General features: G+C 50.4%; 2 protein-coding genes across 2 annotated transcripts; both read right to left on the bottom strand.

The window, feature by feature from the left end:
- Nucleotides 1-1,030: 1,030 nt before the first annotated feature.
- On the bottom strand, nucleotides 1,031-13,829 carry LOC136535330 (indolin-2-one monooxygenase-like). The gene is made up of 5 exons (XM_066527624.1): nucleotides 13,728-13,829; nucleotides 13,438-13,587; nucleotides 3,429-3,626; nucleotides 2,915-3,096; nucleotides 1,031-1,322 (listed from the first exon to the last, which is right to left on the bottom strand). The coding sequence occupies exons 1-5, from the start codon at nucleotides 13,827-13,829 to the stop codon at nucleotides 1,031-1,033; spliced, it is 924 nt and encodes a 307-aa protein (XP_066383721.1).
- Nucleotides 12,872-15,275, bottom strand: LOC136535329 (putative F-box/LRR-repeat protein At3g58880). Its single transcript, XM_066527623.1, has 3 exons — nucleotides 15,202-15,275; nucleotides 13,728-14,947; nucleotides 12,872-13,587 (listed from the first exon to the last, which is right to left on the bottom strand). Exons 1-2 carry the CDS (start codon nucleotides 15,273-15,275, stop codon nucleotides 13,831-13,833), a joined length of 1,191 nt encoding a protein of 396 aa, XP_066383720.1. The 3' UTR covers nucleotides 12,872-13,587; nucleotides 13,728-13,830.
- Between the last annotated feature and the right edge of the window lie 919 nt (nucleotides 15,276-16,194).

The following is a 16,194-nucleotide window of genomic DNA, read 5'->3' as shown; positions in this document are numbered from 1 at the left end:
GACACAAAGGTCGTTGAAGCTAGGAGGTTCATCAAACCATTCCAATTCTTCTTCCATATCCTCAAACATACCATCTTCTCTCCTAACACTTCCTCTGTATAAAACTCTAACACAACAATTCATCTACAAAAGCATTTCAAGAAACTTCATCAATTCGTCGAAATCGTCCTACGTAATGTTCATAATAATATTAATACCTATTCTAACTATAAATATACTAACTAATCTAATATTAACATCTATACAAGGCTAACTACAATAACTAATTTATAACTAGACTCACTAGGGGAGTACCTCGCGGCAACGGCGCTCGTCCTCGCGGCAGCGGTAGTCGCGGGCGATGCAACGAGGGCGGTGGTGGGCACAGCGGTGGTCGGAGGCCGCGACGGGCGGCCATGGCGTGCCGACGTTTGTGGCGCGGCCGGCGTTTTGTGGCGCGTGCTGGCGTTTTGTGGCGCGGCAGGAGTGGCGGGCTGGCGTTGCCGGCGGCAGGCGAGGCGGGCAGGCGAGGCGACAGGCACGGTGCCGGGCAGGCGCGGCGGGCGCGACGGGCAGGCGGTGGGCGCGGCAGGCAAGCGGGACTAGGCCGTGACCCTTTAAGCCGGCTCTGCCGCACCACCGATCAGGGCGCGTCACTGCCGCGCCAAGATCTGTGGCACGGCAGGCCCAAGCCATGTCACCGGTCAGCAGCTCCGATCGTTGTCACATCATCCTCCCGTCGTGCCACCATGCATGACGCGGCACAGGCGTTTCGCCGCGCCATGGCAATAGGCGCGGCCAAAAGTGTTAGTTTTGAAAAAAAAAACAAACATTGATTTAAAATTAGTTTACAAAAAGTGTTAAAAATAAAAAAAAAATCCATGCAGCAGCGTTGTTTGGCGCGAGGTGCATGTAGCGTCCCCTGACATGAACATGATGCTTGCAAATATAGAGTAGCAAATGATGTGACATGATGCAAGCGTGATTACATGCGTGCACTAATGGATGGGAGTAACAGCTAGGAGCATGGCATGACCATGGCACGTAGTGCTCATGCCATCACCATGGTCAGCACCAGCTTCTCAGCGAAGTCCACCAGCTGGCCGGGCACCTCCTTCCACTCGAACTCCCTCACCATATTGGCCACGAACCACTCGAGGTGCAACAGCGACACATCGACACCGGGGCACATCCGTCGCCTGGCGCCGAACGGCATCATCTTGATCTCCCTGCTGCCGGTGAGGTCCACGTCCTCCCCTCGCCGCCGGGGAGGAACCGCTCTGGCTGAAACCGCGCCGGCTCCGGTCACACCGCCTCGTCCATCGCCATGTCGCCCAGCGTCACTACCGAAAACAGTCGCTTTGCCGTGAGCCACAGGCACTCGACAAAGCCCAAAAAAACACTCGGCAAATGATTTGTCGAGTGTAACACTCGACAAATAGCACACGTCATCTACAGTGCCGGCAAACGGCTCTTTGCCGAGTGTTTTCTATCGGGCACTCGGCAAAGATTTTGCCGAGAGCTGAAACCGACGCTCGGCGAAAAAAGTAACATGACGGAGTGGAGACAGTTACGGTGCATTTGCCGAGTGTCAAATCTCAGGCACTCGGCAAACTATGCTTCTTTGCCGAGTGTCAAAGTTCAGGCACTCGGCAAAGCTTCTTCCTTTGCCGTGTGTCATGTTCTAGGCACTCGGCAAAGCTTCTGCCTTTGTCGTGTGTCAAAGTTCAGGCACTCGGCAAAGCTTCATCCTTTGCCGAGTGTCGAATACCAGGCACTCAGCAAACATGTCCCAGAATGCATAGAATTTTGGCTTCTTTGCCGAGTGTCATAGTGCAGACACTCGGCAAAGAAGCCATTTTAGTCCCAGAATGCACAGAATTTTGCCACATGTCCACTTTGCCGAGTGTTTTAACCCTAGCACTCGGCAAAAAGCTTCTTTGCCGAGTGTAACACTCGACAAAGCTGCCACATATAATCAGTTTATTAGGTTCGGTCACAGCCACGAACCACATTCAAATAAACATCACATCCATCGCAGATAGTTTACAATAGGCATCACAGGCAGTTCATATAGATATATCGACAACACATTAATGCAAATAAACTTTAGAATCATTAGTAGGTTCATTCACAACCACAAATAATCACAGGTAATCCACAAATACAAATGCAAATAAAATCACAAGTCTACTTAGGCCACGAGTTCCATTGCGACCACGTTGGATCATGAGGCTCATTCGATTCCGCCGATTGATGCTGCACAAAGGAGAAGAGATTGCATGTGTGAGTCAAGATTGCACAAAGGAGAAGAGATTGCTGCACAACTAGTTGGTAACAAACATATAGCATTAGTTACAAAGTTTCTAGTGTCTGGGCATATTTGTAAGATTGATTATGCATAAACTAGAAATGGTGATTATAAGGTTGTAAAGCGACTCATAGTGCCTGAAACAATGTTTGGAGCAGGTTGAGGAGGAGGGACTGGCGTTGATGGCGGAGGTTGACCGATTGCAGCGTAAACACCCCTCGTATATTCAAACATCTGCTGCTCCATCCTCTACCGCTCTACCTCCATCCTTTGTCGCTCTGCCTCCATCTTCACCTCTAGCTCCTCCTGGCGCCTCGTTTCTTGTTCCAGCTGAGCCTATAATTTTTTATCCCAATGTTACAATGCAATGCAAAAGTATGTAAAAATGAATGAATGATGAATAAAACAGAAATAACCTTCAGTGCATTCATCTAGAACCATGTAGAGTTCGGTCGTGGGCGTATCGCTGGACTGGAACCCGTGCTCCGTGCTCGAATCTGGGAGAGAGTGGGAGTACTAGCCGTGTCGATTGTGCCGTCGCCAATCCAGAATCGACCATGCTTCTTGCCTCCTCCTGCCCTCATGACCACTTCTCTATCAAGGTCATGGGCGCTCGGATCGTACTCTAGGCCATGGACCACCCTTGCCATCGATGTGTATCCATCGAGGCGGCTGTGGACGGACTCGTTGCTGTATGCCGAGGGCGGGTCCTCCGGGTTGTAGGCGACGTCGGACGTCACCTTCCCCTTGTGGGCCAAAGCATATGCCACGAACTGGGAGCAAGGCTCGCCACCATGTGCCACCGACTGCAAAAAAAGCAATATGATTAGAAATTATGCGGAGTTGAGCGTTAGAATAAAGAAATTAATTCAGGTACGCATCTTGTCGTGTATTCTGAGAGGTTAAGGTTGCCTTGATGGTGTGGTGCACCCGGCATCAGCAAACGCCACTCCTGGCAAGTGTTGTGATTCTCCTCCCACATGGGGTCGCACCACCTGTCCACCTTCCAGGCCCAGCATTGTAGATCATAGGCGCACCACCACGGAGGCACCTACGTCATCAAGTATATGACATATAAGAAGATGAAATTAAGCGTAATTAATCTCAGAAAAAATAAGTATTAATGTTCTATATTTACCTTCAGGTATTGTTCCGAGGTGATGCTCATGGTTCTTGCCACCCTTTTAGGGATCCTCTCTCTAAGAAATTTCGCGTGGTATTGGATCACGGCCTGGATGCACGCCTCATAGTGCATGTCCTTGACGAGTTTCTTGGCGGCTTTGTCAGCCACAGCATCCACCTTGGCCTCGTATCCCTCCTCGCATCTAAAGAAATCCTGCATATATATAGATGTGATGTATCCGGTCATTATTTCAAGAATGTCCAATCAATGTGATGTATTGAGCAATGTAGTGCGAGAAAGACTTACTCAAAGCTCGACCTTGACACGTTGCGCCTTGTCGGCGAATACCCTACCATCCTGATCAAGGTTGTAGGGTACGGTGGCATAGTGGGCCCACGTGTAGGCTGGCTCGACAATTCCGCTGAACTACACCAGGCTAGGGAACTTTTCCTTGATCAAAAGACCAAGGATGCCGTTCACATGGCTTGCGTGATCACCCACCGACCTTCCTCCAACCCCTGCCCAAGTGATTAAGATAAATTATTAGTTTCTATTGTAATTTTGAACATATCCAACAAAAAATTAGTGATAACATATAAAGTTATTTACTTGTCTCCATTGGGTCGAATCAGCGGGCGTCTCCCAAGAGGTATTGGTCGCCTCGGGAGGGTCGAGGGACCTCGCAACCACACACACGATGAACTTGAGGAAGAGGTACCCCCCTGTCTCCTCCTCCCATCCCTGCCTCGTCCTCCACCCCTGCCTCCTCCTCCACCCCTGCCTCCTCCTCCACCTGTACCTCTTCCTCCACCTATACCTCTTCCTCCTCAGAGGATGAGTGAGCGGAAGGTAACTCAGACGGCGATGAAGGTATAGGCGACGGTGGCCTTGTCTTGCCTCCACCCTTCCTTCAACCCCTGGGTCTACCCCGAGGTCTCTTCCCGGATCCCTCAGCTGCATCGACCCTTTACGCGTCGATGTCGCTTTTGAGTAAAGCGACGCTATCCTCTTTATACCGCCCACCATTGGTCAATCACCTGCAATTAAAAAGAGTAAACCAATTAGCATAGATAATACATTAAAATAGATGCAAAATAAACAAAACATACTTAGAAAATAACATGGTATGAGAAATAATAAATCAATTAGCATGGATCATACATGTATTAGAAATAATCATCATGATCGGGATTAGCTAGATCATAAGTCTCATCATCACTATCATGCATGTCGATATAATCATCCCCATGCTTCGAAGGAGGAATGTCGTCATCACCGTCATCGCTTAGATGTAATCGCTAAAGTAATTCTAAGTCCTTCACATTCTAAACCTCGTCTTCGGCGTCCTCATCAGCACCACTTTCATTGTCTGCTTCCATACCCTGAGCTTCGGTTAAGTCTATCTCAAAACTCCCTTCGAGCCCATGTTCTTGAAAGAACTCTCCGTCATATGTGTTGGGGTCTATGTTGTAATCTTGATTGTTTGGGATAGGTAGTTTACCATGTGGTGATACCTTGTACACAACATCCCAACCCTTAAGACAGTCTACAATTTGGCACAGGTATGAGAGATAATAAACTTGCGTAGCCTATTGAGCCACAATATAGACATTATCTCCTGGTAAGACGGATGATTGTCGAATTTTGACTAGCCCAAGATTAGGGGTCCGCCTCACTACTTCAGGATCAAACCAATGGCATTTGAATATAATGGGATTAAGAGGTTTGCAACCATGAAACACGAGTTTGTATATTTCTTCAATTCTTCCATAATACTCAACCCCATCTAAGCCTTGCGTAAAACTCTGGTATTTGTGGTTCTTCGATTGGTCTGACTCTGCTCATGGCTTGTTATGTGAAAGCGATATCCATTCACGTCATAACCGATAAATGACCAGACCCTATAGGCACAACCATCGGCAACCTGTCTCAACTCGACACTCTGTTCGTGGAGCTCTTATCGGATGTGTCGAAGTGGATTTCGGGTCCATCGTTCGTGACGGAGTCGGCATAACCCGCATAGGGCATCCTACTGCTCCTTACCCATCTCTTGGCAGTGGCCTAAGCGGTTCGATCGACTTGGGTGACCCGCTGGCCTCTCCTCGATGGAGATTCCACCAGTGGGCCCATCCAAACCCTTCCTAGGAAGGCAGAGGCTAAAGCTCAGGGTGCGGGCAAAAAAACTCTGATCATGCTGGTGAGCAAAAATGTCGTAGCTGCTGGGGCGTAGGTTTCTTACGGTCCGACCAGTTTTACTCAGCGTTTGTTTCCGCAAACCTTGCCTTTATGTTTTCAACATGATAAAGGGTCGGGCATAGAGAATGTCTACCGAATAGACATACTCTTACCAGCCCCCGAGTGAGGCCCAACCCCTTGCCGTTACTGGGGTCGGGCGTCGCTTAAAGATCATGGAGTCGATAGCGAAACTAATAATAGGAAATTTGCGTAAATTAAGGGTGATCCATCTCTCGGTAGCGGCCCGAGCCATTCGATCGACTTGGGTGACCCGCTGGCATAGGACTTACCTTGATGGCTTGAGTGACGAGTTTGGGGAGCTCTTACCGGATATGTTCGAGTGGAATCTGAGTTCGTCGTTCATGACAGAGTCGGCATAACCCGCATGGGGCATCCTACTGCTCCTTACCCATCTCTCGACAACGGCCCGAGTCGTCCGATCGACTAAGGTGACCCGCTGACATAGGACTTACCTGCAGAGATAGAGGACGGGATCATCCCCCAAGAAATTAGTTAGGCGGCGAACACGTAATAAGTGGACAAGCTCTTAAATTTCGTTATGGCTAAACAGATTTTTAGCCCTTCTCCCCTTTTTGTATAAAAAGGTTAATGCGTTTCGACCCTATCCATCATTAAGGCTGTAAAGCCCAGGGTACGTGTGAACAAACTCTAATCACACGGGTGAGCAAAAATGCCGTAGTCGCTGGGACGTAGGTTTCTTATAGTCCGACCAGTTTTACTCAGTGTTCGTTTCCGCAACCCTTGCTTCTAGGTCTCAATGTGAGAGAGGGCCAGGCACATAGAATGTTTGCCAGGTGGATATGCTCTTAAACATGTACCAACTCTTTCCGTAGTTAAGGCTAAAAAGCTCAGGGTGCGGAAAAAACTCTGATCAAGCTGGTGAGCAAAAACGTCGTAGCCACTGGGGCGTAGGTTTCTTGTAGTCCGACCAGTTTTACTCGGCGTTCATTTCTGTGAACCTTGCCTCTAGGTTTTTAATCATGAGAAAGGGTCAGGAACGACGACTATTTTAGAAAGGGTATATATACCCCTATCAGCCCCTGAGTGAGACCCGACCCCTTGTCGTTGCTGGGGTCGGGTTTCACTAACGATCGAGAGAGACGATAGCGAAACTAGTAGGAGAAAGCATCTCTTGTTTTAGAAATGTTATCCTTAGTTTTTGTACGTACCCCCTCCCTAGGATCTGAGCCAGTAGGTGGGTCTGCTGAGCGTAGTATTGACACCCTTTGTAGGTGCGCACAATATGATCAGCGTCGGCTACCACGGTCGGCCAGTAGAAGCCTTGTCGAAACATATTTCCGACTAGGGTCCTAGGTGCAGCATGGTGCCGTAAACCCTACCGTGGATATCACTCAGCAACTGCTTCCCTTATTGGAGCCTCCGGACAAGAACCGCTTCATGAGGACGCTGTCCTTGTATAGGTGCTTGACGGGGAAAGCATGGTTCGGGCATGACCCTTCGAGCAGCTTCTCGAAGTGGTCCAAGGTACCCTCGGTGGGCTTTTGACCCCCCTTGTGGTCGGGGGTGGCCACGAACGAGCCCTCGCGTCGCTGCTTGTTCTTCTTCTTGTTGGGACGGTTGGAGGCGCCTTCGCCGGCATCCTCGTCTCGCTTCGTCTTATCTTTGAGGCGGTTGAAAATTGCCCTGACCGCCTCCTCGCCTGAGGCATGGATGGTGGTGATGTCGAGGAGCTCCTTGGTGGTTCGTGGGCACTTACATCCCAACTTGTGAACCAGGGACTTGCAGGTGGTCCTAGATAGGAAAGCTCCTATGACATCGGTGTCGACGATGTTGGGTAGCTCCTTGCACTGCAGGGATAAGCGGTAGATGTACCCACGAAGAGTTTCCCTGGACTTCTATCGGCAGTTTTTGAGATCCCATGGGTTCCTAGGACGTGCGTATGTGCCCTGAAAGTTTCCCACGAAGATCTGTTTTAGGTGAGCCCAACTTTGGATTCGGTTGGGCAAAAGGTGTTCCAACCATGTTCGAGCTGAATCGGCCAGGAATAATGGAAGATTGCTGATAATGAATTCACCATTATCCGCTCCACCGGCTTAGCAAGCAAGCCGATAATCCTCGAGCCATAGTCCAGGGTTCATTTCCCTAGAGTATTTCAAGATATTGGTCGACGGTCGGTACCACGGTGGGAAGATGGTGGTGAGGATGTGTCGTCCAAAGGCCTAAGGTCATGGTAGGTCAAGGCTTGGGCTTCGGTGCTCGCTGCTGTCGTAGCATCCGCCACGACGAGGGTGGTAGCCATGGCTAGCCTCCTCCCTCGCATCATCGTGGGTGCACCTACGAACATCGAGGGTGTCGCGTGCGTCACGTTGGAGGCCGAGACGTTCATGCGCTGAGACCACGATGCACGGCCTGCCGCCTTGCTACACCTGGTGGACCGACACGTCCTTGTCGGGTCGCCCTAAGGATGTGCGTTGGCTTGCGTCGAGTTTGTGTCGTTGGGACAACGAGCTCTTAGCCTGCTGCGTAGCCGCACGCTCGAGTAGCGTGCGAATCTCACGATGGGCCCGACGATCCTCAGGCGCCGCGGTCCCTGGAAGCCCCCAGAGCAAGGCCGCCATAGCAGCGATGTTCTGGCTTGCCCGAGCAAAGTGTGGGAGGGCTTCATCATCCTCAATGATCCTTCGGTTCACATCATGGGCCATGGCGTGCGCACGCCCCCCATCTCCGTGGTGCTTGATCTTTCGCTCGAGCTCCACACATTCCTGCTTGAGCTAGAGTCGTGCTTCCTCGAGCTCTTGGTGCTGGGCCTTCAGCTGTTCTACTCGTAGGCAAGGTGGGGCCCCTGCATCCCCCTCGAGCTCATCGTCGAGGTCGTTTGTTGGGGTAGCCTCTCCCCCATGGATGCTTTCGATGTATCCCTCGGGGGTACCTGTCATGAAACATTCACACGAGGGGTGATGGCTCCCCCTGCTGGAGTCAGAGTTGGAGGATGACTCCGATTCTCCTACGAGGTCATGGAAAGATTCCGTGATATATTCGGTCATCCCCATGAACTCGTCGTTCGTAGGGGATGGAGGCCGTGCGTTGCACCACCAGGCTGCTAACGGTCTCTGCGGTGTTGCATAGACCAAACAGGAGCACTGTCGGGGCACTCCGGATGAGGTATTCTAGGGAGAGCAGCTCTCCTCCGGCAAGCTATATCATGACGTTGGTGAACGAGAAGGTGAGGTGGCGCAGGTCCCCCCAGGACGATCAAGGTCCTAGGAAGGCGCCGAGCTGGCGCTCTAGCCTCCCGTAATCGAAGCCGAGGAGCTAGTCGCTCCCGAGGGTGCGGGCCTCTGGTGCGTGCAGCTGTAGCTCCTCAAGCGCCTCGGTAATCGCGTCGAGGCCGGTGAAGTGGAGAGGTTGGACGGCGACGGGAGCCTATACCAACTCTCCCTCCATCATGACGATGAAGTCAAGGTTTTCGAAGCGCACATGCAAGCCCGGGAGCCAGCTGATGCCGTGACTAGCCATCCAAGGCCTGAGGTGGACGTTGAGATGCGCAAAAGGCCCTTACCTAGCGCGCCAACTGTCGGTGTTTCGAGTTACCAACTAGTAAATTTCTAGTATTGCGCGTCTGGCTCGGATGGTGTGCTTTGAGGATACGATGTTTATACTAGTTCGGGTAGAAAGTCCCTATGTCTAGTTTGTCGTTGCTGCTCATATTACTAGCACTAAAAGTTTGTAGTATGGGTTACAAACGAGCGAGAGAGGGAAAGGATCCAAAGTCTCTAGTGAAAGGAGTGAACGAGTACTGAGAGCTCAATCGCTGCTCAGCCATGTGTTCGTGTCATGCTCTTGTATTTTTATCTCGTGGTTTGGCTTCATGCGGATCTAGATCCCCCTCACGGGGCGCCCTATTTCCCCTTTTATAGGCGAAGGGAAAGCGCGGGTTACAACGGAGGAAAATGAGAAGAATGAGAGAGAGAGAAGAAGGCTTCTAGGATCACCGGGTCCTTCTCCTTCATGCGGGTCCCGCCGATCCTATAAACATCAACAGGGATGGCTCCATGTCGTGGCCCTGTTCGTCACTGACGCCATGCGCAGGCGTCGTATGCCGGTCATGGCGTTCCATTCCGTCCCGACAGACGTCGTGGTGAACTAATGCGCCTATCAGCATTCGTACGAGGGTTAGGCAGAACAACACTGGCACTCCCAACGCTGTTCTTGATGTGAATCCTCAGGTATGGCCCGTCATGGCCACGGGTTACATCGAGGTGTGCCAGTCTCTTCCCTGGTGTTAGAGTTTTAACCCAGGCCCATACGCTTGGACCTAAAGTGGTTGGCGGCGGTATGGGTCCCTGTCGGACGAGATGGAACCCACGTCCTTGGGATCAGGCGAGACAGAGTCTGCACCCAAGGGTCGGGCAAGACGGGGCATGAACCCAAGGGGTTGAGCAAGATGGAGCCCGAACCCAAGGGGTCAGGCGAGACAGAGCCCGCAGCCTTGGGCGAGACCCCTACAGCCTTGGGGTCGGGCGAGACGGAGCCCGCACCCAAGGGGTCAGGTGAGACGGAGCACGAACCCATGGGGTTGGGAGAGACGGAGCCCACGGCCTTGGGCGAGACCCCCGCAGCCTTGGGGTCGGGCGAGACGGAGACCGCGTCCTTAGGGTCGGTCGAGACGAAGCATGAACCCAAGGGGTCGATGAGACGGAGCCCACGGCCTTGGGCGAGACCTTTTAATACGTCTTGCTCCATCTAAGGAAGTCAGCATGGGCGCTAACCTCCTTGCTTTGGGTATCCCTACTATCGATACCCGACAGCAAGGGTATATTTTTTGTCATTTTTTATTTTAACTATCTATAGTTTAACCACGTGCTGCATAAGTGGCCATGGCCCAATAAAATCCGTGGCGCAAGGATCCATTATCTATTCCTTTTCACTATTTTACCTCCATTTCCATATTCTATAACTCTTCGGAAATGCTTGGAACAGGGCGTCTGACCCGCACGGATGCCGCTTCCCAGACCGCAGATATCACCATGCCTTTTGTTCGCTCCCGCCCCACCACGCCATCCGCTCGCCCCCCACCCCACCGTGCAATCCGCTCGCCCCTGCCTGCACCATCCGCTCTCTCCTGCCCGTGCCACATGGCCCTATTGCCATCCGCTCCCTCCATCCCCCCATGTGCCCCATCCCGCGCCACTGCACGTAGCTCCCCCATCCCGCGCCACGTCCTCTGCCGTGCCATGCCCCATATTCCCCATGTGCCCCTCTCTGTCTTGTCGCCTTCTCCACCGAAGCGACCTATTGCGGCCTTCTCCACCTTAGGGCCGACGAGCCTCCATTCCCATGCAGCAAGGTGATGTTGCACTGAAAGCGCATATTGCAAACGTATGTTTAAGGTGTTTCAGATGTTTTAGAGATATGTTGCAAGTGTTTCATATCGGTGTTGCAAAAGTAGATCAGGATATTGCACATGTTGCAATGGCTATGTACATATGTTTTAAGTGTATGTCCCAAATGTTTCATCTATATCAGACGTATGTTGCAGGCAAAAGTAGATCTGTATATTGCATATATACACGCATGTTGCAGGCAAAAGTAGATCTGGATATTGCATATATACACGCATGTTGCAAGCGTATGTTTTAAGTGTTTCATATGTATGTTGCAAGTGTTTCATCTGGATGTTGCATTTCTTTGCAATTGTTTTCAAGTTTTTGTCAGGTGTTCTGATGCATGTTTCAAGTGTTTCATTTGTCTTCTTTTGTATGTTGCAACTATTGTATATGAATGTTTCAAAAGTAGATCGGATGTTGCACATGGGATGCGCGTGGGAAGCGGCTGGCGATGCAGGTGACGTTTGGGGCGGTGCGCGCCCGCTGCTAGGGCGCTTGCTCACAAGCCCGACGCGCTGGGTGCTCGGTCGCTCGCTGAGCGGGTACCGCCTGATGCTAGTGCCCCGGATCGGACGTCCGAGCGCGTTGCAATCTAAAATCTTGGTACAATATGTATCTCCTGCATTCTTAAAACATAATGTCTATTTGGTTTTGACCTACTTTTATTCAAGCAAAACTTTTGTATTTTTATTCTATGAATATATTAATGGCTTACCAGCTGAACGATTATGTTACGTACTTGAAACATTTTTCTTCTTGTTAGTTGGAAACAATGTTTTCTATCCTACTAAAACACCTATTTTACCTTGAATACTTTTTATTGTCTGGCTAATGCAATAATTCCATTGTACCGCCACATTCTTCGTTTCAGATAATTGTTTCTGTATATCATCATGGTTTTTCTCTGAAAAATTATATAAATATATTTTTTGAAATCTTATCTAGACAAATTTAAAAAATACAAAAATGTTTTAAATTCTTTTTTTTGAAAAGGCACAAAATTCTTTTGTGGACGACGCTTCAAATGTTGTGGAGGGGGCCATAGCGGCGCTTCGTTATAGATAAATGTACTTGTGTTGCCTTCTTAGCACATGCTTCATGAATAGGAGCCCCTAAACTAAACTACCACGTCACCACAATAATCGTGTAAGAGCAACTTCAACACGAGCTCTCAAATTAACATGATATTTTTGCATCTACTTTAGTAGGAGTCTTTAAGAAATTAGAGTCTTCAAATCTATTCCAATAGACACTAGCATATTGGACTCACTTGTCATTCCCTATTCTTCCCTCTTCCTCGCTCTCATCGACTGAGCTACGCACGCTGGCCCTAATGGAGCAGAGGAGCATGCTCTCATCGGCACATTGTATGCTAAAAGTTATTTTAGCTTTTTTTTTTCTATCTAGACACATCGTATATCTAGGCCAATACATAAAGCTATGTACCTTGAAAGCCAAAATGACTTATAATTTGGAACGGATAGAGTATATATTAACAAATTTAGAGTTAAATTCATTGCTACTTTATTAGTTGCTCAAAATCATCATACATTTGAACGCAAAATGCTGCAATCACGACATTTATAACTTATCACGTGTTGAATGAAATGGATTTATAAGCAAAAGCTAAGCTACCTTAGAAGATTTCAGCGATGAGAAGGATCATGTGATTCATGTGTATACCAAATTCATGTAGCATAACTGATAGTAAATTGGCTCTAGTAAATCAAATCAGAAAGGCCAGTCTGCCATCGACTAGAACGGACTAGAACAAACTATCTAGTTATTAACCCCAACAATGGGAAATCAAATAATGTTCATGTATGTAATGATCTATCAAACAGATTATCCAGCAAAAAATTAAGACCTGTTTCAATCGTATGCACAACTGGACGGCCAAACGATCAGGTCTGACGACTAGCACATTTGGAAGCACTTTGGAGGTTCAGCTACACCTATATGGGAAGTCAAAAATTGTTTCCAATAATCATTAACGACTTGATAACAATAGCAAAGCCCGGAACATTTAGTACTCTGTCACAAATAATCTACTCCATATGTGTGCACAAAAGTTCATAGTGCACAACTGATAAAATTGGTTTGCATAATCGAATAATAAAGGCCAATAATGTGCCACCTAGCTAGACTCTAGAGAAACTCATCACTTGAAATCGTCGCATTGGCAGCTACATGATGATCTGCCAAAGGGATCATCTATAGCTAAATTGTGGATGTGTTCCATGGGTACGCGACTGGACAGACAGCGACTAATCACGAAGTGAAATCTAGCACCTCGAGAAGCTCGGATGTTCAGCAGTAGCTTCTTACGCTGATTCACAATCCATTTCCCCTTGTAACAATTGTAAGGAGGGACCATAAACTTCATTGATTCTAGCACTCTAGCATTCGAGAGAAAGAACCTGATCAAGCTCTTCCGACCTCCTGCCCCGGTAATTTCTCAGCTCCAACACCTTCAGATGTGTGTCAAGGCATTCAAGCGGAACATTATTGCGACGCGCATTCTTGAGCTTCCCCTTTACATTAACCGAATCACCATAATGATGGAGTTCCTGAAAAGAAGAAATGGAGGGCATGAGCACAATATCAGAAGCGGGTCAATGCAGTATGATTAACTATACGAGTGATCAAAACGAGCAGTTGTGCAATCAGGTTTACGCAAAGATTAAATAAAAAGTCAACACCAGCCCACCATGTACAGCTTCTCCACGCACGGAAAGCATTTCAACAAGTCAATAACAACATCCAGATCACGGGGACTGTCGAGGGCTAAAATCTTCACAGTGCGGATCATGCTAGATGCGCCAGCAGCGGGTACCATTCCCTGAAACAAACAAGTAAAAATTCAGAGAAATTTTGTGGGTGCAGCAGGCCAACAGCATAGCATATAGGAGAGTATAACACAAACACTTGATGGATCGAAATGCAAGGCTGCCTAGGGCATAAGATATGTGGCCGGGTACAGCTATTGAGAACCGTGGTTCCCATCTCAAATTCAGAGATTTTGTCAGACAGATATCCCAGTGCCATAGTTCACGGGGGATGAGCCTTTCCAGCATCGGAGCGTCCTCGACGACGACTTCAGCACCATCTGACACGCCAAGGCTCCGTAGCGTCGGGGACCTGATCACGAGGCGACCGTAGCCTTCGTTCTTGTGCAGCACCAAGCTCTGGAGCGCAGGGCACGCGGACAGAACAGCATGGAGGGCGGCGTCGGAGAAGCTGACGTGCTTCAGGGTAAGCTGCTCGAGGTTGGGGAACTCGAGCGCGCGGCCGGCGGCGTCCGTCTCCGTCTCCGCTGGGAAGACGAGCCTGTACGGGTTGTAACTGTAACAGCAGGCAGCGGAGCATATGGTGAGCACGCGCAGGGTGCGCGCGAAGCGGAGCAGGGACGCCATCGGCGGCGGGTGGCGGCGGCCACCCGGGACGTTGACGGGCTTGTAGTAGAGCTCGAACTGCCGGAGGCCGTCGAGGCAGGGGGACCGGCGGCGGTGGGACATCAGGCCGTCGACCATCGGAAAGTCGTGGAACTGGCCGAGCCAGGTGAGCGAGACGCGGCGGGCGGGGTCCGGGTGCGCCTGCAGCGCGCCGACGACGGCGGCGGACGGACGCGGCGGCGTGGGCCGAGGGTCCACTGCTGCGGATGTGGCGGCGACCGTGGCCTCGAAGTTGAGAGGCGCCGACGCCGAGCGCCACAGCGGGCGCCACCGCCGGGACAGGATCTGCGTGCGCGCGCCGTCCTTGGTGGGCAGCAGCGTGATGATGCTGCCCAGGACGTCGTCGTGGAGGGAGCTCAGCAGATCCACGTCGACGTCCACGCCTGCTGCTACTGCCTCGCAACCACCGCCGCCGCCGTCATGTCCTCTGACGGGTTCGGGACCGGGCGGCGGTTGTTGCTGGTGGCGGGACTGGCTGCCTTTTCGGCATCACATCCATGGCCGCACTGGGAAAATGGGGCTTTTCTGGATGGAAGAAGATGCGCAGATGCGGAGATAATGCGTCGATCTGATCGGTGATCGGATCGAATTCCGCCGTCATCGTTTCCGATATATATGTGGGATGGATGGGGTGGTAGCATTGGGATATGGGAAGTTGAGATCCAGCATCAGCAGCCTCTTGGTTCTGTTGAGATCCTGCAGGCCCCGAGCCGCCGCCCAACTGACAACCTGAGAGCAGCAGTATCACAGTGAGAGAGAATATTGGGCCTGATTTGTTTTCTGTTGGTGAACAGGGACCGCATCGCTTTAGCCAGGCCCATCTTGGACAGGTCCAGAACATGCAAGGCCAGCCACAGGATGCATTTTCGGCCCTTAGTGGACCCAATTTTTAGGTAAAAGCTATCCTAAACTCGCGTGATTTGAGCCTTTTCCTCACTTGAATTTTTCTACCCAATCCAAAGACGCCACATGGTCATTTTCTCCAAATCCGGTGGCCTCACGGGGGCTTTGGGGGAGGGTTGCCGGCCAGGCGGTGGAGACGGCGGCTGGGCTAGTGGCGGAGGAGGCGGAGTGGCGGACGGGCCAGGTCGGATGGGGGCACCATGGCCGTACCTCGTTGTGGAAGCCGAAGATCGGGGAGGGAGAGAAGGAGGCCACCGCGGCCGCGCTAGGGTCGGCGGGGGGTGGGTCGGCGGCAGCGGAGGCGAGAAGGAAGATGAACAATAATTCGTGAGGAGGAAGATGAATAGTAATTCAAATCCAATTTTTACGTTTCTCTGGGATCCTGGTTGGGGTGTAGGATTTGCATCTCCGGAGCCTAGCCCAACTGCTTCTTCGGTTTCAGGGAATTTGCCACGCGCGCCAGATGCATGTCGCCAGTCGTCAGCCTCGGCGCAAACGACCCTCCGAACCCTCGCCCAACTATTGCTACAGTAACCAATCGCCCTGCCAGATTTGTTTGCATCCACGTGACAGATCCGGCCGCATAAGTGAAGCCAATCAGACCCGAAAGAATCGGCTCCGCTTTTTCAACGAATAAATAAACAGTTTATATATCCTTATATTCATTCATATATTGCCAACACATCTGCATCACGGCAAGAGTGGTTTCAGTGCAGTAAGAGCAACTCTCCAAGAGACTAGGTACAATTAGATTCCAAAATGGTAAAATTTAGCCATTATAAAAAATAAAAGATCCATCCAAAAAATGATCATTTCAAT

This window comes from Miscanthus floridulus, unplaced genomic scaffold (assembly GCF_019320115.1).
Source record: "Miscanthus floridulus cultivar M001 unplaced genomic scaffold, ASM1932011v1 os_2694_3_4, whole genome shotgun sequence".
In the NCBI taxonomy this organism is placed as follows: domain Eukaryota; kingdom Viridiplantae; phylum Streptophyta; class Magnoliopsida; order Poales; family Poaceae; genus Miscanthus; species Miscanthus floridulus.
Note: the sequence above shows the minus strand (reverse complement) of the source record. Positions and strands in the feature narration are given on the sequence as shown.

Bases quoted from the DNA above. Each gene is read 5' to 3' on its own strand.
- LOC136535330 (XM_066527624.1), bottom strand. From the start codon at position 13,829: ATGATCCGCACTGTGAAGATTTTAGCCCTCGACAGTCCCCGTGATCTG. The intron at 3,627-13,437 runs GTTCTTTCTCTC...ATATATATGCAG, and splicing joins GGTCGGAAGAGCTTGATCAG to GATTTCTTTAGATGCGAGGA. The intron at 1,323-2,914 runs GTACGATCCGAG...TGTTTTCGGTAG, and splicing joins AGGGTGGTCCATGGCCTAGA to TGACGCTGGGCGACATGGCG.
- LOC136535329 (XM_066527623.1), bottom strand. From the start codon at position 15,275: ATGCGGTCCCTGTTCACCAACAGAAAACAAATCAGGCCCAATATTCTC. The intron at 14,948-15,201 runs GTTGTCAGTTGG...CCGAAAAGGCAG, and splicing joins TGTGATACTGCTGCTCTCAG to CCAGTCCCGCCACCAGCAAC.